The 25336-nt window shown below is 43.0% G+C and overlaps 1 protein-coding gene across 4 annotated transcripts in view; it reads right to left on the bottom strand.

The window, feature by feature from the left end:
* LOC118579697 (gamma-secretase activating protein) overlaps positions 1-25336 on the bottom strand; it is a 99918-nt gene that overhangs the window by 60100 nt on the left and 14482 nt on the right. For 3 of the 4 annotated variants that reach the window (XM_036181246.1, XM_036181248.1, XM_036181249.1), the window contains 5 exons: positions 20554-20623; positions 20216-20269; positions 12551-12639; positions 7608-7674; positions 6454-6503 (listed from right to left, as the gene is read on the bottom strand). In XM_036181246.1, coding sequence (XP_036037139.1) covers positions 6454-6503; positions 7608-7674; positions 12551-12639; positions 20216-20269; positions 20554-20623 — 330 coding nt within the window. The remainder of the gene's footprint in view (positions 1-6453; positions 6504-7607; positions 7675-12550; positions 12640-20215; positions 20270-20553; positions 20624-25336) is intronic. The other variant, XM_036181247.1, reaches the window with a different exon arrangement.

The raw sequence follows: 25336 nt of genomic DNA, 5'->3' as shown, positions 1-25336 counted from the left end.
CTGGGGACAAAATGATTTTATAAGTAAGTATTTTTTAAAACATGACATTGTAAGTCTTTATTCACACATATCCTATCCCTGTGACACATGTAAATGCCCCTGCTTTATTATTAGCACCTCCCCCACATCCATAACATAAACGCTTTTTCTATAAAATGTTTAAGGCATCATCGCCTCTTTCCTAATGCCCTGCGCTCTGTTCTTCTCAGCTTAACAGTCAGTTTTGCAGAGGCCACACCTTCCACAAGCATGTACTAACAGAAGTTTATAACTTCCTGCTGTAATCATACCCCTTCGGTCAGGTCTCCAAAGACAAAGGCTCATGATACCAAGGAAGCACTCAGACCTAACAGAGAACACTGTAGAGTCCAGCTGAGCTGTTCACCAACCAGTGGCTTTGGTCATGGTCTCTCCTTTATGTATTTCACAACACATAAAGGGATGGCATTTCCCATCCATCAGCAATACTTGACTCTCACCCTTCAAAATCTGACTTGGATTGCCTCTTAGACAAAACTTCACCTCAGAATCCCTATACAAAAGCAAAGTTCCTTGGCTCTGTATTCCTGTGGGACTTTCGTGTGCCTCTATTAGTTACACCTTAGGACTATAACCTTCCCAATGAGCATGCATGCTCCTAAGCACGTCTGCCAACTCTACGAGTCTTGAGTGTTTCTAGAACTTAATATTACTCAAGGACTGCTTCTAAAAATGAAGGAAGATGAAATAAGAGCACATTAATAATATTTCAAATGTAAAATGTCTCAAAGAACAATAGAAATTTAAAATCAAAGGATCAGGGTAGGGGACATAGCTCAGTGGAGTCCTTGCCTAATACACAAAAGCATTAACCCAGCTCCCCACAAGCCAGCCTGTGGCACATGACTATCCTCCCAGCATGTGGGAGGGTCAGAAGTGTATGGTCACTCTTGGGACAACTGAGACCCAGAGAGGTTGGATTAAGCTGTGAAACACAGAATCCTAACATCTGGCACTTTTCTTACATATCAGTAGATTTTACAAGGACTTCACAGAAAGAGCTAAGAATGCCACTCCAGGGGAATGGGAGATGGCTCAGTGGATAAAGTAATGTCTTGTAACCTTGAGAACCTGCAGCTGACCCTCAGGACTCACAGGAAAAAAAAAAAACAGGCACAGTGCATGAGCAGACAGAGACAGGATGTCCCCTAGGACTAGCTGGCTACCCAGTGTAGCCTCATTAGCAAGCCCCAAGCCAGTGAGAGATCCTACCTCAAAATAGATGGTATCTGAAGAATCACACTCAAGTTTGACCTCTGGCCTACACACACATATACACACACATTGGCATATATATACATACATACAAGAACACATACACATGCCAGCATGAACACACAAACACACCAACATACAAGCACACATCAGCATATACACGGATGTACACACACAAAATATACACCTACATACATGTATGTACATGCACTCACAAACTGGGCACAGTAGTCCACATCTATAATATCAGCATTCAGGACACTGAAGTAGGAGGATCACAAGTTCCAGGCCAGACTGAGAGACAATACAAGAACAGAACTAAAAAAAAAAAAAAGAGAGAAAAAAAAATAGTTTACTTTCTAAGTGCAAGGGATATGACTCAGTGGCTTAGCATGTGGCAGAGCATGTGCTTAGCATGTGAAATTCCAGGCCCAAGTCATTCTCCTCAAAATGCCTATCAAGCAAACACCAAACCATAAAACACAAACCCTCGACCCCGAGCTGGACCTGGAGAGGAGCCTCTGGTTGGTGCAGCTTTAGGCCCGAACCCTCTCTGTAGCAGGACTCTTAAAAGTTCTTATTAATAAAATCAAACCTGAGGCCAGTTATTGTGGTGAATGCTAGAAAATCAGAGAGAAGGAACAGGTCACAGCTTCCTCACCTCACCAATTCCTCAGCTGATTCTGCTTCCTCAGACTGGAAGCCTCTGAGTCCTCATCCAAATGGATCTCAGCTGAACTGCGCTGCTTGAAGCCTGAATGCTTAATCAGCCAAATGCTTCTAGTTTCTGGTCTTCACGCTTTATATATCTTTCTACTTTCTGCCATCATTCCCTGGGATTAAAGGTTCACTTCTTGGGATTAAAGGTGTGAGTCACCATGCCTGGCTGTTTCCAATGTGGCCTTGAACTCACAGAGATCCAGAGGGATTTCTGTCTCTGGAATGCTAGGATTAAAGGTGTGAATGCCACCATTTTCTAACCTCTGTATCTAGTGGCTGTTCTGTTCTCTGACCCCAGATAAATTTATTAGGGTGCACAATATTTTGGGGAACACGATACCACCACATTTCCCCTTTTTTGTCTAAAATTAAAAGAAGTTTATAATTCAAGAAAAATCATATCCAAGAAGTATCTACAATACACACAGTCAAGATTACATTAATGATGTCTAGTCCATTAACATTTGACAGATTCAGACAAAAAACTCCATTAATACATAACAATGTCCAGTCCGGTAACATTTGATAAACTCAGGCAAAAAAATTTTCATTACTTATCCTATTTAAAACAAGTAGTTCCTTTTTAAATGTAGATTTAATAATTAACCTTTTTATCTTATCATATCCCTATTCTATCTTTTTTCTTTTCATAACAGATTCAGTAGTATACCTTTTGTCATTTTTATATCTTCCCCTTTTTCTTTTTACAGTGGATTCAGTGATCTACCCATTTATCCTATTATTCTTATCTTTTTTTCTCAGAGTAGATTCATATCTACCTCATATCTATATTCTCTCTTTTCTTTTTTTAAAACAAAAACTCTGAATCTAATCTCCTTGTTCACCTTTTTTCCTGACCATTAACAATTAACAACTTGTAACCAACTATCATAAACAATGACAATATCCATAATTCATTAAATGACCGAAAACCTCCCATGCCACCACTTGGGGATGTGGGTGTTGTTTTCTTAAATTACTTCCATCTTTAGGGGATCCTGAAAAGAAAATTTTTGGGTTAATTGTCAAGTCTTGTATCATTTGTCCCACCGCTGCATAATGAGAAAGTGCAGGGCTTGTTTCAAGTCCTTGTTCAGGTAGTCTGTCAGGCTGGATCATCTCAGCTAGCCATCTCAAAATTGTCCTGAGCAGTTTGTAGTCCAAAGTCGATCTTTCCGTGGTATTAATCAGCTAATGGCTTTATCATAGTCCATGTGGAATCATCATTGTGGGATCCTGTCACCTTTTTGAAGATTTCAAAGTCACTGTTAGACATGGTCATGGTTCCCTGCAGACATTTGTGTGTGTGTGTTGTGTGTGTGCCTCCTCTGTGGTTTGGAGCAATCACAATCTGATAAATGTCTGTCTCTCAGAACCACGAATGTTCTTCCCTAGAAGAGAACATCTTCACAGCAATTTCTCCCCACCATTTGTCTTGCCAAACTTTTCCAAACTGACCTTTGCTGATACTTTCTTGTAACGTGATGGTCCTGGCAATTTTTCTCTGAACAAGCAGTAGTAAATTCTTTGTCCCAGGTAGCAGCATCACAGCAGTCACCAACATGATGAGAAGCAGCCAGCAATGTGGAGCAGCCGCTGCCTCCATGGTCTCACCGCCACCATTTGTAGTTTGTCCCTGGCCAAAGCTTCTCCTTAGCAAGCCTCCTAGGTTTGCCTCAAACTTGGGATCCTCCTGCCTCTGTCTCCTTCAGTAAATTCAACCGGCGTGAGCCACCACAGTGTAGCTCAGGTCTGAGCTGGGGCCCACAAGGCCACAGGCAAGCGGCTTTTTCTTGAATTCATGCCACGTAACAGGACAATCTCACTTCTTGGGATTAAAGGCGTGTGTCACCATGCCTGGCTGTTTCTAATGTGGCCTTGAACTCACAGGGATCCAGAGGGATTTTTGCCTCTGGAAGGCTAGGATTAAAGGTGTGAATGCCACCATTTTCTAGCCTCTGTATCTAGTGGCTGTCTGTTCTCTGACCCCAGATAAATTTATTAGGGTGCACAGTATTTTGGGGAACACAATACTACCACACCTCTCCAACCCGAAAGGAACTTGTCAGTGCTGCCGGAACTCAGGTGAACACAACAGGGCCCACACAGCGCTGTGTCTGGCTCTCCTGGGTCCACACCACTGGGAAGTGATGTCAAGGACCCCAGAGCACCTATCTGTACCCTCTAACTCCACCTGTCTCTACATGTATGGACTCTGGGTCCAGGGAACAGGCTTGGGAATCTTTTCAGCCAAAGCCGTGTGACAAGCCAGAAGGGTCAAGGACACCGTAAGAAAACTCACAGAATCAACTAACCTGGGCTCATAGGAGCTCACAGAGACTGAACTGACAATCAGAGAGCCTGCCTGGGTCTGACCTAGACACTCTGCATATATATTACAATTGTGTAGTTTGGTCTTCCTGTGGGTGTCCTAACAATGTCTCTGACTCTTGCTGGCTTTTGGGAACCTACTCCTCACACTGGGTCGCCTTGCCCAGCCTTAATATGAGGGGAGGTGCTTAGTCTTCCTGCAACTTGATATGCCATGCTTTGTTGATATCCATGGGAGGCCTGCATTGTGTCCCTCTGGGGTGACCTCACTTAGAGAGCAGTGGTGGCAGTGGCACTGTGTCATGTTTGGCGAAGAGTAGAATTACACACCGTATAGGAGCTGCCACCAAAGCTGCCCGAGTGTGGGCAGAAGCTGTCACAGCGGGAGGAGCTCCCCTCTGGCTCTCCCCACAGCACCATTGGCTCCACATCTTTCACTGGTTCTTAGCTGCCGCTCACTCCCATCTAATGTGTGCTTAACGCCCTCCATGTTCTCATAGCTGCGTCCAGATCTAACTGCCACTCCTCCTGGGTCATCAGCAGCCAGGGCCACAGAGCCACACCCACACAGCCACACCCACATGCCCCCTCCATCCCTAGCCCTACCCACCCCCACCCACACAGCCACACAGCCACAGCCACACAGCCACACCCACCCACCCCATCCCCGCTTAGTTTCCAGCCAGCTCTGTTGGTTCGAGGCTTTCAACAGTAGCTGCATGGTTAGTGAATGTCACTTCCCGTTTCTGTTTTGTTTGTATAACTTCAGTCTTCAAAGAAACATTCTCAGAGAAGATTATTTTGAGGGCTGTGGGGTAAAGGTGCCTGCCACCAAGTTTTACAACCTGAGTGTGATCCCTGGAACCCACATGTAAAAGTTCTCTGATCTCCATACTCATCCCATCTCACACACACACACACATACACACATGCATACACTCACATGCACACACATACATGCCCACACACACATATACACTCACACATACACATATACACTTTCAAACACACCACAAATCACCATAAATAAGTGTAAAAAATTGAAGGTTATCTCATAGACCAAACATTGAATAAACCATTTTAATATCTATATATTCAGAGCTCATAAAAATTCTCAAGGTAAAGGTAACCAAATAGAAAAACAGATAAGGATATAATCAATAAATTTCCCTATAGCAAATTTAAATAGTAAACAGAGAAGATGCCCAAATTTAGTAGACAGTCAAAGAAATACAGACTAAAGTGGCGGTAGGTTTTCACACCCATGACACTGGGAAATGCTGAAGGTAAATTTACCTGATACTCTCATACTGTGTAAAACTAGGTTTTGGGGAAGCAGCTGGCAGACCCTCCTGAAACTTGTTAAGTGCATATCCCAACAACCCAGTCATCCATATCTGAGGGTTAAGGCCAAAGAAATGAAGGTATCAACGTGTAAAGGTGGAAACACAGGTACAACTTGTAAAGGTCCAAACACAGCAGACTGGCTAAAACATCACAGACACCCTGCCAAGGGCTACCATGTACTTCCTAAGAAAATAAACTGAACCTATTCTAGCTGGCTTAGAGACATCTAGAAATAATCACACACATGAGTTAATAATAAACCAAGCCAGAGTTTATCACAAGTGAGATAAATGTGGAATCAACATAATGTAATGAACATGGGGAAGAATATGGAAAGACATATGCCAGACCAAAGGAGGGTGGTAGAGTACGGAAGTCGTGGTCCTATCTGTGATATGTGTGCACACAGAAACGTCAGAGGCGGACGAGTAGTCATTTTCCTACTTGCTAAAACCGAAGTAAAATAGCAAACACAAAGGTAGACATTAAATTACATATTATGATTCTGTTTGATACAAACAATTGATTTCCCCTATGTGTGTGTCTAACCTTGGACAGGTTTGCACAAGCAAGCAGGACTGTGGAGAGACTCAGGGCCCACTGGGTGTGAGGTAGAGGAGGGTCCCTAACCCCTCCACACATCTTTGTTCTGCTTCACATGTCCTAACAGAAAGGCCGTCATTCAAAAGACATCAAAGAAATGTTTTATGTCAATGGAGTTCACCTGTCTTTAGAAGCCAGAAACATAGCCTCCCCCATTCCCCCAAGAGAGTTCTGAAGGAAAAGGATTTCAATCTTTACCACTCTGTTTCCATCTTCTCTTGTGACCTGGATATGAAACCGATCAATATCTTTAAAAAAATAAACCAAAAAAAGATATTTTTACCATTCAGAAAAAACCATCAGTGCTGTTCTTCTAACAGCTACACAGGGACCACGTGACACTTCCAAGCCCACCACTCTCCCTGCTGACAGTGTGTTCCCAGACCCACATTTAGTTCTCTCCTTAGTGTTATAATCTATGGAGCATATAGCCCTCTGCTGCCTTGCTTCCCTCCACAATGTTTGCCACTCTTGTATCATCAGTCTTAGATACAACTAACAAGAGCCTCATTAGTGGGGTTCACCTCTAATTTCTCAATATATATATATATATATATATATATATATATATATATATATACACACACACATATATATATGTATTAATATAGGTAGAAATGCAGATATATACACTTATGTATATGTATGAGGTATTTTTAGGGGTAACATCACATGAACAAAATCTGTAACACTTTAATTCAATTTGTAATAATAGTAACAATTTAGGTTTAGGCACACTTATGTTCTGCTGGTTCTAATTACAAAACAAAATGTGGCACCAAAAAATGAGCCAAAACGTAGAAACTAAACATAAATATAACGCAATGTCCTTCCAAACATAAGTCAACCCATAGTTTCACCTCAACATGAAAGCCTGCTTGTTGGTAAGTACCAGTGGGGTTTGTCTGCACTCCTTCCCAAATCTGAAAACATCTTGAAAGGCCGTAACCTCTGGCATCACTTCTGCTTGAGTTTGGTCATGCTACTGTGTGCTTTAGAGCTGCCTGGAATTCTTCAAGCAACCAAGCCTCTCCTTCCTTCTCTCCACCCAAGCTCCTTAACCTTGATTACAGTCATCCACTCTGACAGACAGGCATCTTAAAGGAAACAGTGTAACTGTTCTACAAGTCAACAAACTGGACATGTATGTATACATGAGCTATTCCTTTTCCAAGACAAGGAAACTGAGCAGAGGTTCAGGAAAGCTCTCACAGGAATTCTAGGTCTCAAATGGACATCAGAGGTAAGCAGACCCTTGGCAATGGTAAAAATATCCAACCGATTCAACAGACTTCCTCTTTCACTAAGAGACTGTGCACACACCCCTGTATGTTACCTTGAGATACACTTACATTTCTCTTCTGAAATCAGTAACAGGTGGTTCTGTAGAAGATGACTTTCAACATGGGGGTAGAGGAACTGTAGAAAGGGAATTGTAAAACATAAACAACTATTTTTGCTTGTACTGGTACTTTGGTAGTTGTTTGATTACAGTTACTGCTACATGCTATGCAAGGAACTGAGAACCACAGAATATTTTAGGGGACTCACACGTAGACATGTCAAAGGTCAAGCAAGTAGAGGAAGGAACCTCTGAGGACCTCAGTTTTCTAGGGGGAGGTTGACACCAGGTACAACTTTATCACCATTCTTTTGAGCATAAGACAAAGAGAGGAGTGTCTACAATATGATGCTTCCTGTTTGAAATATTTGATTCCAAAGCCAATCAGAAGCGATGCAAATGACATTTATACAATATGTTTTATTTCACACAGAGACATTTATTGTGAAACTAAGCCTAGTATATAATTGAGAACCACATAAACACAGTCCCTGCTGCAATTTCCAGACTCCCACATCTGAGACACAAAGAGCAAAGTCACCAGGGACTTTCCAAGAAAGAACAGGGACTCTTGATGTGGCAAGCGGTAAAGATTTATAAGGCTCAAAGTTAGGCTGCTGGGAAGAGAGGGCTTGAGCAGCACACTGTCAACATGCTCTCCACTGCGTGTCTGCCCACAGCACGAGGTTGACCCTGCCAGCTGTGATAATGAGGGAAAACTGGCAGGAGATGGTGCCAATGCACGATCCTTTCATCATCAAAAGAGTGGCAGACACGAAGCCAGCCTTTTCATAGGAAAGCAACTTACTAGGAGTTATACCAGTGCATTTCGTTCCCTGGCACCCCAAAACTTAAAACATTATAAAAGGACATAACTGTTTATGGCTCAGTTTCATAGATACTGGATTTTCTATTATTGCTGCCCTTACTTTCTATAATAGATCAGAAGTAGAACAGATCCATTTCTTTAAGTAACCACTGTTGAATCTCCCTTCTAGAACTGCAGAGCAAGCCACTAGCTCTATGACTTTCTTCTCAGCAACAACCTTAAAATTACATAATAGACAGCAATATAGAATTTGGCTACAAAAACAATACAGAGCTAATTATTAATAACTTCTAGAATGTGTACAGATAAGACACCCTGCACAATGAAGCTGTGGAAAGGTCTGAGATGAACAGCACCATACATGTGACTGTAGAGCTCAGTGCTTAAGACAGGGAGCTGTCCTTTAAGAAGATGGTGTGTCCAGGAAGAATGTTTCAGCCTCCTTAAGAGTTAATCCAGGTAGATAGGTCCATGACCTGGCCGAGGGTGCCCCTCAGAAAGGAAGGACCAGCCCTAGAAAAGCAGGCTCACTTTAAGCCATGTTAAAGAGATGGGTGGAATATCCCTGTAATGACAGAGGGTGCTTTACCCTGACAGATTGGGCTCTCTAATAACCCGAACATCACTCTCCATCATGTGACTGCTGCTGCTGTGCTGATCTCCATGATGGCTTAACTGAAGTAGTACAGCTGTTTCCCCCCTCCATTCTCCTCTGGATAGCCACTAAGAGTTATAGTTTACCTGCCCTGGTATGTTTTTCTTCTAAACTCCGATACAATTATCCTTGAACTTTAACAAAGAATAGGGAGACAAGGAGGAGGAAGCTTTATAATGTTTGCAGGAGCGGCATGCCTACACAGGACAGTGAGGGACTCAAGAGCCATATGATTGCCAATCTGTGAGCCTCTGACTAGTCTTCACATGCTAACCGCGGGAAAGTGATTCTATAAGGCCTATGGTGGTTATCTTCTGTTGTTATGAGGTGCAGTTAGGGAACCAGCTTCACAAATGCAGCAAGAATCTGTCATTGGATGGAGTGTAGGTGTGTGGAAAGGTGTGCCTCTGGGTGACCTCAGGCAGGAGAGAACTCTCAAAGGGTGTCATGTGAGGACTTCAACTGTAGTTCCTCTGACATTGGCGACCAAGACTGCCAGCGCAGATAGAAACATTTATGACTGTAGATGGCTGATTAAAAAAGAAAGGGGACAGAACACAGTACAGACCAGACTTGGTGGACTGTGGAGGGGTGCATCTCTGCCAGGGAGAGGAACGGAGCAGGAGGTAAATGTGTCATGGGCAGAGGCTTGAGGTTCTCACCTCTAGAGGTGAGGGTATGAGGGAGAGGGGTAGGAAAAGGAGCTGGGATGGGCCGGTGGAATGAGCATGGGGTTTATTTCATTTGGGTGGAGACATTTGTCTTTGGCCAAAAAAATATAGCTATGTATTATGTACTTTTAATTAATTCTAGCTGAGACAAAACTCATACAACAGAAATTTCGCCATTTTAACCACTTTTCATGATTACCAAGTAGCTTTTAATGTATTTGCAACATTGTATAACCATATACTTATAAAAACTCTTGTGGGACCTGGTAGTGCACGCTTTTAAGCCAGATTCTTGAGGCAGAGGCATGGCTCTCAGTTCAAGCCAGCTTGGTCTGCACAATGAAAGAGAACAATGCACTTCTCCTCTGCCCCAGCTCCTTATCTGTCCTCATCCTTGAATTTTGTCATGATCATTCACCCTGCCTGGGTGCGAATGTTGGGAATCCAAAACCAAGCCAGGAAAGGGAAGTCTGTTCTGCCCCACAGCATCCCTGCACTGTAGCAGTGCAGACAAAGTTGGTTCCCAAAGAAAGAGAAACAGTTTGCAAGCTCCAGGCTGGGGCCATCTGCAAGCAAAAGGAGGGGTAGGCAAATACAGCAAAACCGGAGGGGAAGGGGAAGGGAGGGGAGAGGAGGGAAGGGGGAAGGGAGGGGAGGGGAGGGGAGGGGAGGGGAGGGGGAGGGGAGGGGAGGGGGGGGAGGGGAGGGGAGGGGAGGGGAGGGGAGGGGGAGGGGAGGGGAGGGGAGGGGAGGGGAGGGAGGGGAGGGGAGGGGAGGGGGAGGGGAGGGGAGGGGGTCAAACCCTCCCCTGACACAGGGAAGAAGCAGTCCATTGGCTGCAGGTTGGTGTCGTGAAATACTATTTTAAGATGTGTTACATTTGTTTATGTTGTGGAACATTTGTTTAATGACACAAAGATGTAGTGCATTCTTTTATTATTATTTTTTTTTATTTATTTAAATTTATTTCATGTGCATTGTGTGAAGGTGTCAGGTCCCTGGAACTGGAGTTACAGACAGTCATGTGCTGCCATGTGGTGCTGGGAATTGAACCCCGGCCCTCTGGAAAAGCAGTCAGTGATCTTAACCACTGAGCCATCTCTCTGGCCCCATGTTGCATTCTTTTATGTTGCATTTGTTTAATTCTGTGAAGCTGTGTTACTGTGCCTGTCTAAAACACCTGATTGGTCTAATAAAGAGCTGAACAGCCAATAGCGAGGCAGGAGAAAGGATAGGTGGGGCTTGCAGGCAAAGAATAAAATGAAGGAGAAATCTAGAAGGAGATCAAGGAATGAGACAGGAAGGAGGAAGACTTCAGGGTCCAGCCATCCAGCTATACAGCCAGACACGGAGAAAAAAGTAAAGAAAGGTATACAGAAGTAGAGAAAGGAAAAAGCCCAGAGGCAAAAGTTAGATGGATAATTTAAGTTAAGAAAAGCTTGGGCCAGGCAGTGGTGCACACCTTTAATCCCAGCACTCAGGAGGCAGAGGCAGGCTGATCTCTGTGAGTTCGAGGCCAACTTGGTATCCAAAGCGAGTTCCAGGAAAGGCGCAAAGCTACATAGAGAAACCCTGTCTTGAAAAACCAAAAAGAAAAAAAGAAAAGCTTGGAAGAAACAAGCCAAGCTAAGGCTGAGCATTCATGAGAAAGAATAAGCCTCCATGTGAATTCATTTGGGAGCTGAGTAGAGGGTCCCCAGAGAGTTAAGAGTAATAAAACAACTACAACCTGGGGCTGAAGCAGACACTACAGGAGAGATTAAAAGACAGCAGAACATGAAGTTAGGCATGGGAAATGATGCTCTAGCACGTTTGTGTATAATCAAACCTCGCTTTGGTAACTACCAAAGACCCTGGGTACTGAATACTAAACTTGATCACAGGCCAAATAGATTAGGTCCCTCCCTACAAACCTCTGTTCACACTCTTGTAAACAGATGAATATATACTCTTGTCTGTGTGTTTCTGTTGAAATACACCTCATGTCACACATCTTATTGATTCATTAACTTTGAGCTTATGGCCCGCAAATCAATAACATACCCGAACAAAGCTTATTTAGATAACACACACATTACTGTAAGACACATCACAACCTTTGTACTCTTAGAAACACTAGACAATACTTCAACACAACACTGGGACATCATTTCAGTCACATCATAAGAAAAGTACAAAAGTTAAAAACGCACGGCACTAGGTAGTGAACACCTCTTGTCTACAATGTAAGCATGGAAACAAGTCAGAGCATCACCTCAGCTAGGGATGCACAAGCAAGTGACTCACCTGCTCAGCAAATGCCTGGCCAAGTGCCATAAGTGGTAATTTTGAATTGCAAATAAACCTTCATAAGCACAAGAATGCACACGTGTAGATGGAATCTTCAAATAAAAACTGACTTGTCCACCCACATTATCCACAAACTGTTTCTGTAGCAATCCATGCTGTTGCTAAAGTCAAGAATTTACTATCATTAATCAGATAACTAGTCTGTCAACCAGGTCAATATGTGAAATAAACAATTCTAAAGCTTACCACAGAGTTATTTTAATATTTGATGTTTTATCATGTGAAAACCTTGCCTTACAGGTATAGCAGAGCTGAGGCAGCTGGGTCTGAGTTCTTGTCTCCATGTTTACAAGGGAAGCATTGATGCTTGCAGCTTTCACATCTGGAACTGTGCTTAGAGGGCCAAATGAGCTAACCTGTGTGAAAGCACTTTGTAAACAAGGACTTTCCTCCGTAGAGGTCACATCTTCTGATTAATGAGACAAGTGATAGGTGGCAGGCTTGCTTACCTGTACCCAAATACAGCTATCCACTGCTTTCAGAACCTTCACATTGTTGACAGGATGAATTTCAACCAGCAACGTTAAGCACTTTGATCCTACAGAGAAAGGGAGGATTTCAGTTATAACAACTGGGATAGCACACATTCTCTTTTCTCAAGCAACCATGAAAAAGAATGCCTGATGTCTCAGCTTACACCAACTGTGGGTTAACAGAACAATTCTACTATCATCATAATGTCTCTTGAGGTGACATTAAACTAATTCTAGTCCCCAGTTCCTTTCTTTGGGGCTATGTGTGACCCAGGGGCTCTAGCAACGACCCACCTTCCACATCCTTCCACACCTGACAGAAGCTGCTTTTGAGCCTGTCACAGAACTCCCATGTTAAAAGGGAAGCCTTTGAGAGCCCTAGCAATAGCAGTGGGCACTTGGGAAGGGAAGCACTGTATTTACAATACAAATGGTTTCTGAAGCGAGATGCACTGTGCACCCCTGACTATCCAGGAGATGCCTGACACGCTGACTTCCAACACGTTCCCCCTCCTAGACAGCATCATTTGCAAATAGGTGCAGCTGGGTTTTGAAAGTGTGTGTTTCCTATTATATCAGCTGTTTCTTGATTTTCCTAAGGTTTACTATGACATGTCTCAAACTCAAAATTGGGTAACTTTTTTTGTTAGGTATGTAACTCAGTGGTGGGGCAATTGATGAGGATGTGAGGCCTTAGTTTTCATTACCAAAAAGAAAGGAAAAAAAAAAAAACAGATAAAGAACCCACAATGAAGAAGTCGTCAACATGCCTGTAGTGAAGCTATTTTTACCACAGCTCCATAAACTTCTCTGGCTTCTAAGTCTAAATCAACAGAGACAGCCCCTACTCATTGTCTGTCCAATTCTGCAGCACAGTGGCAACCAGTGTGTGTGAAAATATAAAGATATTCTGATGCACATGTATCATAGCTGACAGTGCCTATCAGTAGCACATAATCTCAATTCCCCAAGAGCAATGGAGCAGCACAGGCAACAGCTGGCTTGGGTCCTGGTGTCCTATCTAAGCAAGTGTCATAAAAGCAATTAGGAGTAAATCTGTGGCCAGGGGCTGGAAGGGGTTTACCACAGATGACCAAATTTAGGTCAGAGGTTCCCCCCTCCAAAGAGTTGAGTTCTTATGACTCTAATACAGTTAGGTTCTCTCTCAGTTACTGTATTGGGAATATAAATGCACAATTTGGGGATCACACTGCAGTCTGGAATCAACCAGTTTTCATTCCTTAAGAGTAAACCGGGCACATGAGCCAGTTTCCAGGATATTACCTAACAAATTATGAGTCCTGGGTATTTTTGTAAGAATATCTTAACGATCACCAGAGGGGAAACTCCTGAACCCAACAGCAGTCAAAATGGGAGCTTCCTGGTTCTGGCGACTGTGAGCCCAGCTGCAGTCAGCGCTAACAGGCAGAGTGTGCTTACAAGGTCCTGGCCTATAGGCTCAGCCCAAAGGAAGAGCAAACTGAGCAGCTCATTCACACCTGGGACTAAGAGCGGAAACTCAGGGCACAAGGGCTCCTCACCCTCCGCCCCCACCGCCGGAGGCAAGGCCAGAGAGCCAGTCACCTCACCAACAGTGTGGTCCTTGCAGGTCAGAGAGCACAGCTACTTTGCTGCGACCTGCAGAACCAGGAAAGAACCATCTGCTGCCTAAGCCAGGCGCCCGGAAGCTCTGGAAGCTTTGCAGAGACTGTCTGACTGGACTTCTGGTAATAAAACAGAGATGGCCAAGCAGACAGTCTACAGGGGGCATCCTGGGACCCTGCGGGGCCACGTCTGACTTCCTCATCTGTAGGTGGATGGTTGCGCTTTTCTTTGCTTCTCTTTTCTGAGAGGTCTCAAGCAGAGCAGGCTGATGATCTTCAATTCAGCATTGCTGAGGATGGCCTCAAATTCCTAATCCTTCAGCTGGTACCTCGGGAATGCTGGGATTACAGGGAGTTTACTTTGTTTCACTTGGTCCGCTTTTGACTCTGCCCTGGAACTCCTGCCTCACCTTCTAGGATGCTGGGCTACCTACCAGTGTTGTGAGATTGATTTGTGTGTTTGTTTGTGGGGTCTGTGGGAGATTTTCTTCCTTTTAACATCATTTTATTTAGTGTCTTTAATTTTTCTGTCTTGGATTTTTTCCATTTATTTATTTATTCGTTTGTTTATTTGTTTATTATCTATGTATCTATGTATCTATTTATTGGTTTTTCGAGACAGGGTTTCTCTGTGTAGTTTTTGGTACCTGTCCTGGATCTCGCTCTGTAAAACAGGCTGACCTCACAGAGATCCGCCCAAGTGCTGGGATTAAAGGCACCGCAGCCCGGGCTTTCCCCCGCCTCCTTTGAGGCAGTTTCCTGCATCATCTTGCCCAGGGCTCAGTAGGTTTATTGTTACCTATTAATGCTTTCTCACAAAGCTTGTTACAGACCAGTTGGGTATTCATTTCTATCAATGACAGATTGATTTAAAAGTATTATTAGAAACTAAGAAAATGCCTTGAGGGATTTGAGGAGATGGTTCAGTGTGCTATGAAAACATGAGAAACTGAATTCAGATTCCAAACATAAAATAGTCAGACACGGCAGTGTCCACCACTCCATGAGTAACTCCAGAGTGAGACAAGCAGATCCAGCTGGCTCACAGGCCAGCCACCCTGGCCAGTCAGTGAACTCTGGGTTCAGTGAGTGATCCTGTCTCAAACAGAGTAAGAGAGAGCAACATTAGAAGGCACCTAATACTAAATTCTGTCTTCCACACATGTTCACACACATACACACACACACACACACACACACACACACACACACACACACCCCTATCCCTCTGAACACACAAATCACTTGAAAAGCAAGACAGCAGGAGAGCTATTATGTTGAATCACAAGTATAAAACTGAAGAAATGTTTGATGAGTGCTCATAGTTTATGACACAACAACACAGCAGCTGGTGATGGGACAGGACATCGGTCTACTCCTGCTGCGGGGACACAAACAAAGGTGAATGCTCTAGTTCATTCTGTTGCTGCAACAAATTCCACGACCCAAAGTGACCTGAGTAAGGAAAGGTTTGGGGGTTGGATTTTTGTTTGTTGGATTGGGGGGGGGGGTTGCTTTTGTTTCGTTTTGTTTTGGCTTAAACACCTAGGTCACAGTCCATTATTGAGAGAAGCTGGGATAGGAAGCAGGAACTGAAGCAAGAACTTGGAACAGAAACCACTGAAGAGTCTGCTTGCTGACTTGCTCATAGGCTCATGCCTAGCTAGCTTCTTTCTACAGCCCAGAACCACTGCCCAGGGCATGGTGCCACCCACAGTGGGCTGGGCCTTCCACATCAATTAACATTCAAAATAATTCTCCCTCAGACACACGACAGGCCAATCTGATTCAGACAATCCCTCAACTGAGACTGTTTCCTCAGTGACACAAGCCACGTCACTGACAGTGAGGTACTCTGGAAATCTGCATGATGTCTAAAACATGGCTCCAGGAGTAAGAGAGAATGTTGGTGTCAAAGATAGTCAAGAAGAAAAACAGAATAAAAACAAGAGGGGAAAGCAATTTTCCCTACTAATATCTATTTTAAATGTGTACAAATTACTACATTAGATAATACAAATGGACAGCAATTACCAATTATAAAATTCACATATTCTAACTACATGAAAAAGCCACAGTTTGGGGAAACTCTCTAAGGAAAAATGAGGAATCACATTAGACTTGGCTTTTACAGCATGAATTTACATATGTACAAATAAAATAACCAACTGTCATTTAAATTTTCTTTATCTTCCTCCACTAACACCCCCCATCCCCCCACTCCCCCAACCCCCCACTCAGCACAGGCCAGGCATTCAACTAGGACAACCATCATGGCGGTGGGGTCAACCACCATGGCAGGAATGTCTCTCGGTAACTGCCATGTGCTTCACAGGGAAGCTCTTGAACTAAACCACAGCCCTGTGGAATACTTATTTGTCCCTAATGGTATGGAGGCTCTGGGAAGTTCAATGACGGTGGGTCCAATACAAGTGGCCACCTCAGTTGCTGCCCAGGGAGATCTATTGTGTCTGGTAGTAAATGTAGCCACAAGAGAAGACACAGAGTTCAGCCTGGGCCTCTTCCTATAGAATTTCATTTTCTAAACAAACATTAACTACACTATAGCTAAGGAGAGAGGCTGATGATAAAAGTTGACTGTAAAGTGAGTGGATCAGAGAATCTTTTACTTGAAATATGTTACAGTTTGTTTCTTTTGCAATGGGGAAAAAATCGCATTTTAAACAATAGAATGTTAAATAACACTTTGTAAAAGACTACTTTTTTTTTTTTTAAATAAAATGACTTATAAGGTAGGCACTCATGAGCAGACAAAATAAATCTTTCCAATATATCTGTTCAAAGAACAAAACATGACATATTCTATAGTACTTTCTGGTTACATCATTTCTGAAATCTCTTTCTGAGGGTGAAGGGTGTTTTGAGACAGGGTTTCATATAGCCCCCAGGCTAGCCTTGAAGACATTCTGTAGCTGAGGATGACTCTGAACTCCTGATCCTCCTACATCTACTCCTTAAGTTCTGGGACAACAAGGGGTGTTCCATCAAGCCCAGCCTGTTTCTGAAATCTTAACTAAGCAGAAAGAAACCTTCCAAGGTGATGATTGGTGATTCTCAAAAGTACTTCTACAAACCTGGCTTCCTCTCACCTCAAATTCTGACTCATATTCAAATCCCTACCTTACATCTCGCATCTCAAACTGATAATGCACAAAACCAAACACTTCCACTTCCTCCTACTCCTGTTCATACACACACACACACACACACACACACACACACACACACTTGTTCTGTGGGGGGAAAGGCTGAGTTATTCTTGACTTGTTCTTTTTCTCATGTACCAATCAAATGCAGCCGCTAATCTTGACAAATCTGTTTTCTAAATATGTCCAGATGCAACCCTTAGCCTACATGATTCCTTTTGCTCATAGAGAAGGTCAGGTCATTCCAACGGTCTCTGCTATGAAGACAGTCACCCTGCACCTCACCTCCTTTTTTCCTCTGACTTCCATTTCCTCCACCTCATCTCATGGTCCTGTTGCTCTCTTAAACAGTGACTCTACAAAATCTAGTGTAGTCTTGCTGTGTGGGAAATGTAACCCCATTCTCCTCTTTTAGGTGCCTGTCCAACCATGTCCCAGTAGTATTTCCATGACAAATAAACTGAAAACACCAGAGTCTCTGCTTCAGATGCTGCTTCCAGTGAAATTCAAACTAAGGCCAGAAGTCACCTGAGGGGACAAGTCCACTCTAGCTCTGAGAAGTTTGCCTGAGGAAGTGGGGACTGGGGACTGGTGCCAAAGGCCATCAACACAGTAGACATGAAACATTAGCACATTAGTGGCCACCTGGAATCTTAACCTGCTTGAGGGCACCTCAGAATCATCCCTTTTCAGACTGGAAATGGGGGACAATTTCCCTTCAGCTCCCTGATACTCACTGGTTGTGGGCTACCCTATTGTGCATACATTCTCACTCCCAGGCTGTAAATGTAGACAACAGAGTCTTCCAATGATCCTGAGCCAAAAGCAAGAAGTTGGTAGAGAAGCAAAGAGGGAATGTTCCAAAACTATACCTGGACAAAGCTCATTCTCACCTAAGTGATAGGGATAAAAGGTGAGTTAGGATACAAAGCTACTTTGTAAGTGGCATGACAATAACTAATAATATTCAGGCTAACGTTTTTTAAAGACACAAGCAAGCAATCTCACCACAGGTGCCCAATCCAAGGCTAAGCAAGCATATCTGAATAGGATGCAATCCTATATCAAGTAAAACTTTGAATTTTCTCTGGGAGTGCATTTTATAACACACCAAGGGCTAACTGTTGCTACACATGACACTGAGGCGGAAATGATGAATATCAAGTAAAAACTATAATTGCTCTGAGTTTCTTGGCAGAATATAACTTTTCTCTAACTAAAGGTAACAAGGAACAAGAAGAAGCAGACCACACACAAATCCAAGGTGTGAGGATTTGCCTCACCAGCCTGGAGCTACAACAGTAATCTTGCCTTCCTAGGACAACCAAGTACAACAGATCAGCCCTATGTCCCGTTTTGTTCAATCCCTTGTTTAGGGGTCAGCATCCCCACGTTCTAGATCCCACCCTACACAATCCAGTCCAGTTGGTCCCTTGAGACGAGCATTACATCAAATCCAACAGCAGTAAAAAGTGCATGGGCAAGCACTCTACACTGAGCTAATGTCCTAGTGGACTGAGGTGCCCTTTAGAGCAACAAAAATCTAAGTAAGTAGTGGCTCTTCCTTGGATTCCCCAGGAGTCAAGACCCTGCACCCATCACTAGACCTTATAGCTGTTGAACATCTCTCATTAAACAACTGAATCTTCTCTGTTTCTAAAACTAGAAACAACAAGGCTAGTGAGATGGCTCGGCAGGAAAGGTACCTGCTGCCAAGCCTGATCACCTAAATTCAACCCCAGGACCCATGTGGTGGAAGGAGAGAACCAACTACCATGAGTTGTCCTCTGACCTCCACACACAAGCCCATATACATACAGGCATACAAAATAAATAAACAAAATGTAATGGAAATATTTAACAATGGAAACAATAAAAACATCTCATTTTTCTTTTTTATGTGGGTATGTATCTGTACAAGTACACATGTTAATGTGTACAAGTGAAGGCCAGAGGTCAAACTGTATGTTATTTCTCAGGCACCATCTGCTTGTTTTGTGAGACTGGGTCTCTCACTGGGCTGGGGATGGCCAAGCAGGCTATGGCTGGTCAGTGAGCCCCAGAGATGGCCTAGCTCCACCTCCACAGCACTGAGATTACAGGCGTGCACATCATACCTGGCTGTTTACATGGATTTTAAAGATTGAACTGAGGTTCTCATGCTCACACAGCAAAGCTTCATGGATTGAGCTATGCCCCAAGCCTGATACTTCATTTTCCTCCCACCGAATCTATTTATTTATATGGCCTCTGGCCACTGTGTACATTTGTAGTTGAAGCCTAGTGCTAGCTTGGAGGATCCATGAAGGTAGCCACCCACCTCACCACTTTCCAGAAGTTCTATCTGTGGCACTTTACAGGGGCCTAACCACATGCAGTCAACACTGTTGAGCTATGGGAGGATGACACAGAATGCCTTTTGAAATTTAAAAAGCAAAAGGTTCCACATGGCCAATAAACTACAAAGTAGGTTTGTGTAAATGAACAGATCTGTGTTTTATTTTGTATTTATGAACTATCCACAATGCTTTAGAGATTAATCAATATTTCACCAGACATTTTTTAAGTAGTAAGTACTGTAAGTTTCCCTACTTTTACATTAGCTTTTGGCCATGGAAGCCACGTATAATCTCGGCATCTATTTAGTCTTCAGGTGCTAATTATTATCTTGTTTTTTTCTATAATTTCCATTATACTATTTTTCACACCTTCTTGCCTACTTGAGAAACAAAATTTAAAGTCTTGCTTGTGCATAAATGGCCACAGCCTTTCTATTCTAAGATAAAGGCCCTTCTAAAAAGATTGAAATTTGGCTTAGACCAACAGATCTTTATCTATCAATACATATGAAAGAAGAATAATTCCATCACCTGGCTGAAGCTCATTCCTTACTCCTTCTTTAGTATACTGAATGAAACTCGCAGCTAATGGAAAAGAAAAAAATCAATTAGCAACTGATCCACATGGCAGCTTGTTCAAGTTTATTATTTTATACCTGGAATACATGAGATCTGTCACTATAACACTGTAGATGAATGCAAACCATTAATTCCTATAGCTGTGTCCTACAGCTTCCCAATTTCAAACTTGATTTACCTAGAACATGTATTTTCTGGAAATTTGTCATTATAATCAAATATTGCAAAATCCAAAATGCTTCACCTTAAAAGATGTACTTTTAATGTGCAGCAACGAGCTCTCAACTCACCAAGCAAGGTTCTCTCGCTGTTGACAGAGCAGCTGACAGCTTGCATGTCCTTCTCAAAGGTATACAGATGCTATTAAAACAACCAAAAAAGGAGGGTTATAGTAAATAACAATTGCATGGAGATAATTCCTATTAAACTTTATACCAAACATTGTTTAGCAAAGCATTTCCTAAAGAACCATCAGTGAACTAGGCTATGCTGATATGGTCTGGATTATTTTTCAGGAAAAATGTTTAATATTTTATGCCACATTTAGTATGAAACTTAGCTATGAGACAACCAAACAGCATGGTTCAAAACACCAACTTTGAAACTAAGTTAGACCCACAGTCAAATCCTGACTGTTCTTTCCCAGCTGTGCGACTTTGGACACATTATTCATCATAATTAGCATAGGACTATAACATTTATCTTGTGTTATTATAAGCACTCAGAAATACTAGAGTGGTGTGGCCAAAATACCTCCTAGGGTTATTGTGAGAATCAAGAGGGTCAATACTCACAAAGCACTTAGTACAGCGTAGGCTGTCATAATGCACTCTGATGTTAGCATTGTAAGTATGAGGTGAGAAAGGCTTTAATCAGATTACACACTTGACCATGATACCATTGGTTGTGCCACGAATGTATCTCATATTTAAAGAAGTGGCTAAGAAATCTTCCATTACTTAATCTTTCCTTTTTTATGAATGTTTGAAATGTTCAAAATATCAAGAGAAGCCAGTCATGGTATGCTCACCAGTAGCCCCAGCCATCCAGAGGCTGAGCAGAAGAGGGACAAGTTGAAGGCTATCCTGGACTATATAGTGGGACCCTGTCTTAACAACAATAGGGAAAAAAATCAAAAGATTCCATTTCATTGATGCTAAGGAACATGAAAACAGTCATGTAGATGGAAGATGTGAAAGACTGAGGACTTAACTGTGTCATCCTGTCACCATGGGAAATAGCTACCAAAGGGGAACTTTGAGTTGATATGAAGGCACTAAATTTGAGGCTAGAGAGATGGCTCAGCTGTATGAGCTACTCTTGCAGAGGATCCAAGTTCAGTTCCCAAGACTGCCCATAACTGCATGTACATGTACATCCAACCCAGGGGCATCCAACACCTCCGTGGGCATTCCTGAGTGCGCGTGTGTGCGTGTGCAAACACACACACACACACACACACACACACACACACACACACACTTAGTAATAAACCCTTCTAAAGAAGGTACTAAGTTTCTGTAGAAGTTTTGCTTTTTTAACTTTTTGCTCTAGTGATTCTTATTTATAAGTAAGAAAAATCATAGATTATATACTAAGTTTTAATATTTTACACTTTTAACTACGGAATCACACATGAATAATCTTAGTGCTTAAAAGATGCAAATATTGTCAAATATAACATCAAACCTTTTAAACCTCAGGCAACATCAAGTCCATTCCAAGAGGCAAGTTTGTAACATGTGCAGTAGCCTTCCAGATTGTCTCCATTATTTCCATATATGCTGTGCCTTATGTTTCTTAGTTTTCCAAAATAAATGAAGTGTGTTATCCTATCAAATGCTTTTCTTCATGTAGCCAAAATGTTTTGGAGAGCCTTCTGTGCCAGTATGCACTTACAGGTGTGTGTGTGCGTGTGCGTGTGTGTGCATAGCATATATATATATATATATAATGTAGGTACACGTGCCTTTGCTTGTGCTGTGAAGTAGGCCAGGGGTCAGGGTCAAGTGTCTCCTCTATCATGCTCCACCATTTTGACTAGACAGTCAGGCCCAGTCCCGAGCCCCCTCCTGTCACACTCGTACCACTGGGATTGCAGACTCATGCCACCATGCTGTTTTTCATGTAGGTGCTGGGGATGTGAACTGTTTGCCCAGCACTTCACCCTCTGAGTCATATTAGTCTTCTAACAACTTAACAGATTGCTAACGCCTCAGCAGTTGCACTTATTCCCAAATAACTTATTGGTGGGAATTAATTTGATTTAGCTCCCACTTTTAGGTACTAAAATTATCCAATTAACATTTCATATATATTATTTCCCAGTGCTGAGGCTCAAACCTAGGGGCTTACATAAGTGAGCAAGTACTCTACTACTGAGATACATTCCTAAACCTCAAATACATCTTTGTGAGCATATAGAAGAATTGCTGGGCCATAAGGAATACAAGTACAGAATTCTTTAATTGTAAACATCAAATATATCCACCAAACTAGTTTATGCACAAACACAGTTACACAGTGGCTCAAGGAACTGGATAATGTAAGGCAGGTCTGGGCTTTAGGGATGGTTTAATACAGAACTGGAAATACCCATTCTCTTAATTTTCTGGCTTTAATAAATTTTCAACCTTCACATGACAAAACTCCAAGTCCCAAAGCAATGGCAGTTCCAACCTCACATTCCATATGAGCAGAAGCAGAGAATAGTCTCAGATTCCCAGAAAAGTCTGTTTGATGCTCGTATCCCACCAACATGGTCTTCTTCCCTCCAGTGGAAGTGAAGAGAAGAGACAAAGAGGGTAGGGAGGAGAGAGCTTGCCTACTTACGACTAAGTAATGTGCTGCTTCCTATGTGGCCATGTAAGGAAAGTCATTCATTTAAACCCAGCACACAGCAAGACCAGGATGAAAAAGACTCACTCCTCTCTATTCTTCCCACTCAGTAAAGCTAAAACCCCTGAACATTGTCTACAAAATGAAACTAAGAAGCCTGGGAAGTAAAGAAAACACAGGTTGGATACATGGTTCTGCCATGAGCACAAAGCTGTGGGTTCGCTTTACAGCATACAGTGGGTGAGGGATGCAGGCTCTCCGGGGACTCCAAATTCTGAGAAATGAGGCAGTGATGACTTTTTTGCATAATATATTCTAGACCTGAAGCTAAAGAAGAGACCATAATGAAACCATGCCAGGAATAGGCAGAAGCACACCCACCCCTGAAGCAAAGAAATAAGAAATCCAGTAAGACAGAGACTGTTAGGGAAACAGTCTGGGAACAGTCTGGGAAAAGCACCACCTCACTTTTCCCTTTACCCACAAGGCTGAGTGGGGAGACTAGGGTTACACTCCATCCAGATACCCCAAGTACGGTCCACTCCTGCTAGATGGAATCAGAAAAGATCAAGTAGAAATCAAGACTTCCATCACACCTGGTAGAAATCTACCTTCTTGCAGCACACAGAAAGCTATGTAGGAGAGGTGGACATCCACCCAGACCCAGCGCTGAGGAGACCCGGCTCTTCAACAGGGGAGCACTGTCAGAAAGGGCTGAACAGGAAGCCAAGGCTTGCACTCTCACCCTTCCCAATACCTACCCATCAGCCCCGACTCCTCACCCTAGTCACAAGCTGCAAACCCCGTCTCCACCTGGCACCAGCAGGGCATCCTCTCAGCTGAGTGTTGTGAGAGGAAGCCAGGTGGAGGAGCAGGAATCTTCACTCTGACCACAGCAGGAGTGGGGTGCTGCCCTCTATTCCTCAACAAGTTCTGCATCAGAGGAGACACTAAAACAGAAAACTAAATAAGACCTAGAGTTTCTTGAGAGATGCTCAAACTATGAGTCATGCCAGGATCCAGGAAACCTTCAGCTTGAGTGAAACAAAAGCAAACGTTAGGCACTGGGGTGGCAAATACTAGATGCTGTGGCAAAGATTTTAAAACATCTATGGTTTCAAAAAACAAAACAAAACAAAACACTTCAATAAGAAGTTTAAAATGTAATTGAATAAAAACAATGGAAATCTTAATAAGGACATATAAAAGAAAAATACATAGAAATTTTACTCCTGAAAATGACAATAATCAACTTTTAAAATCTCAAATGATAGCAACATACAAAACAAACAAACAAACAAAAAACAAACAAACAAACAAACAACCCAGGAACTTGAAGGGAAAAAAATACCTAATCTGAACCACACAAGGTAAATAAGCTGGGATCAAGGAACTGAACCTCACAGACACCTGACTATCGAAAAGATCTGATTAACTAATTTGATGTAATTAAAGTTCAAAAAAAAAGAGAAAAGTGGAACTTTTTTAAGTGTTTGAAAACATAGTGGCTGATGAGTGAATTGTCCCAAATTGGGCAAAAGATTCAAGAAGCTGAATGAAAACCCAAACAATGGAGGGTGGGAGAGCTGGCCCTGAGGTCATTAGAGCAGGAGAGCTCTCCCTGCCCCTCTCCAGAGAGTGGCCCCTGTACCTGGCCTGGGCAACACAGGAGAGCCAGCCCTGAAGGTGTAGGTTTGGGAGAGCAGCCTCTGAAGGCATGAAAGCAGGACTGGCCCCGCCCCTTGCTCATCCTACAAGGGGTGAATTCACTAGGGCAGTGAAGGAGAGCTCACCCTGGTAGTGAGGACAAGGGAGAGCTGGCAGGCTGACCAACCCTACAGCTGCCCAGACCCAGAACCAGGGTTATGAGTTGGCCCACCCCAACTTCCACCCCATCTGTGATCTGCTGGAGACGTGAAGGGACTGGTCCTGCAGACTCAAAGTCACAGGATCTCTAGGACACAAGGCAACAGCAGGAGATCCAAGAGGAGTGTAGCATGAATCTTAAAGGTACTTATTAATGAAATCAAACCTGAGACCAGTTATTGGGGTGAATGCTGGAAGATCAGAGAGACAGAACAAGCCACAGCTACCTCACCTTGCCAGTTCCTCAGCTGGTCCTGTTTCCTCAGACTGGAAGCCTCTGTGTCCTCATCCAAATGAATCTCAGCTGAACTGCTGCTCAAAAGCCTGAATGCTTAACCAGCCAAATGCTTCTAGTTTCTGGTCTTCATG

The sequence above is a fragment of the Onychomys torridus genome, chromosome 3 (assembly GCF_903995425.1).
Source record: "Onychomys torridus chromosome 3, mOncTor1.1, whole genome shotgun sequence".
NCBI lineage: Eukaryota > Metazoa > Chordata > Mammalia > Rodentia > Cricetidae > Onychomys > Onychomys torridus.
Note: the sequence above shows the minus strand (reverse complement) of the source record. Positions and strands in the feature narration are given on the sequence as shown.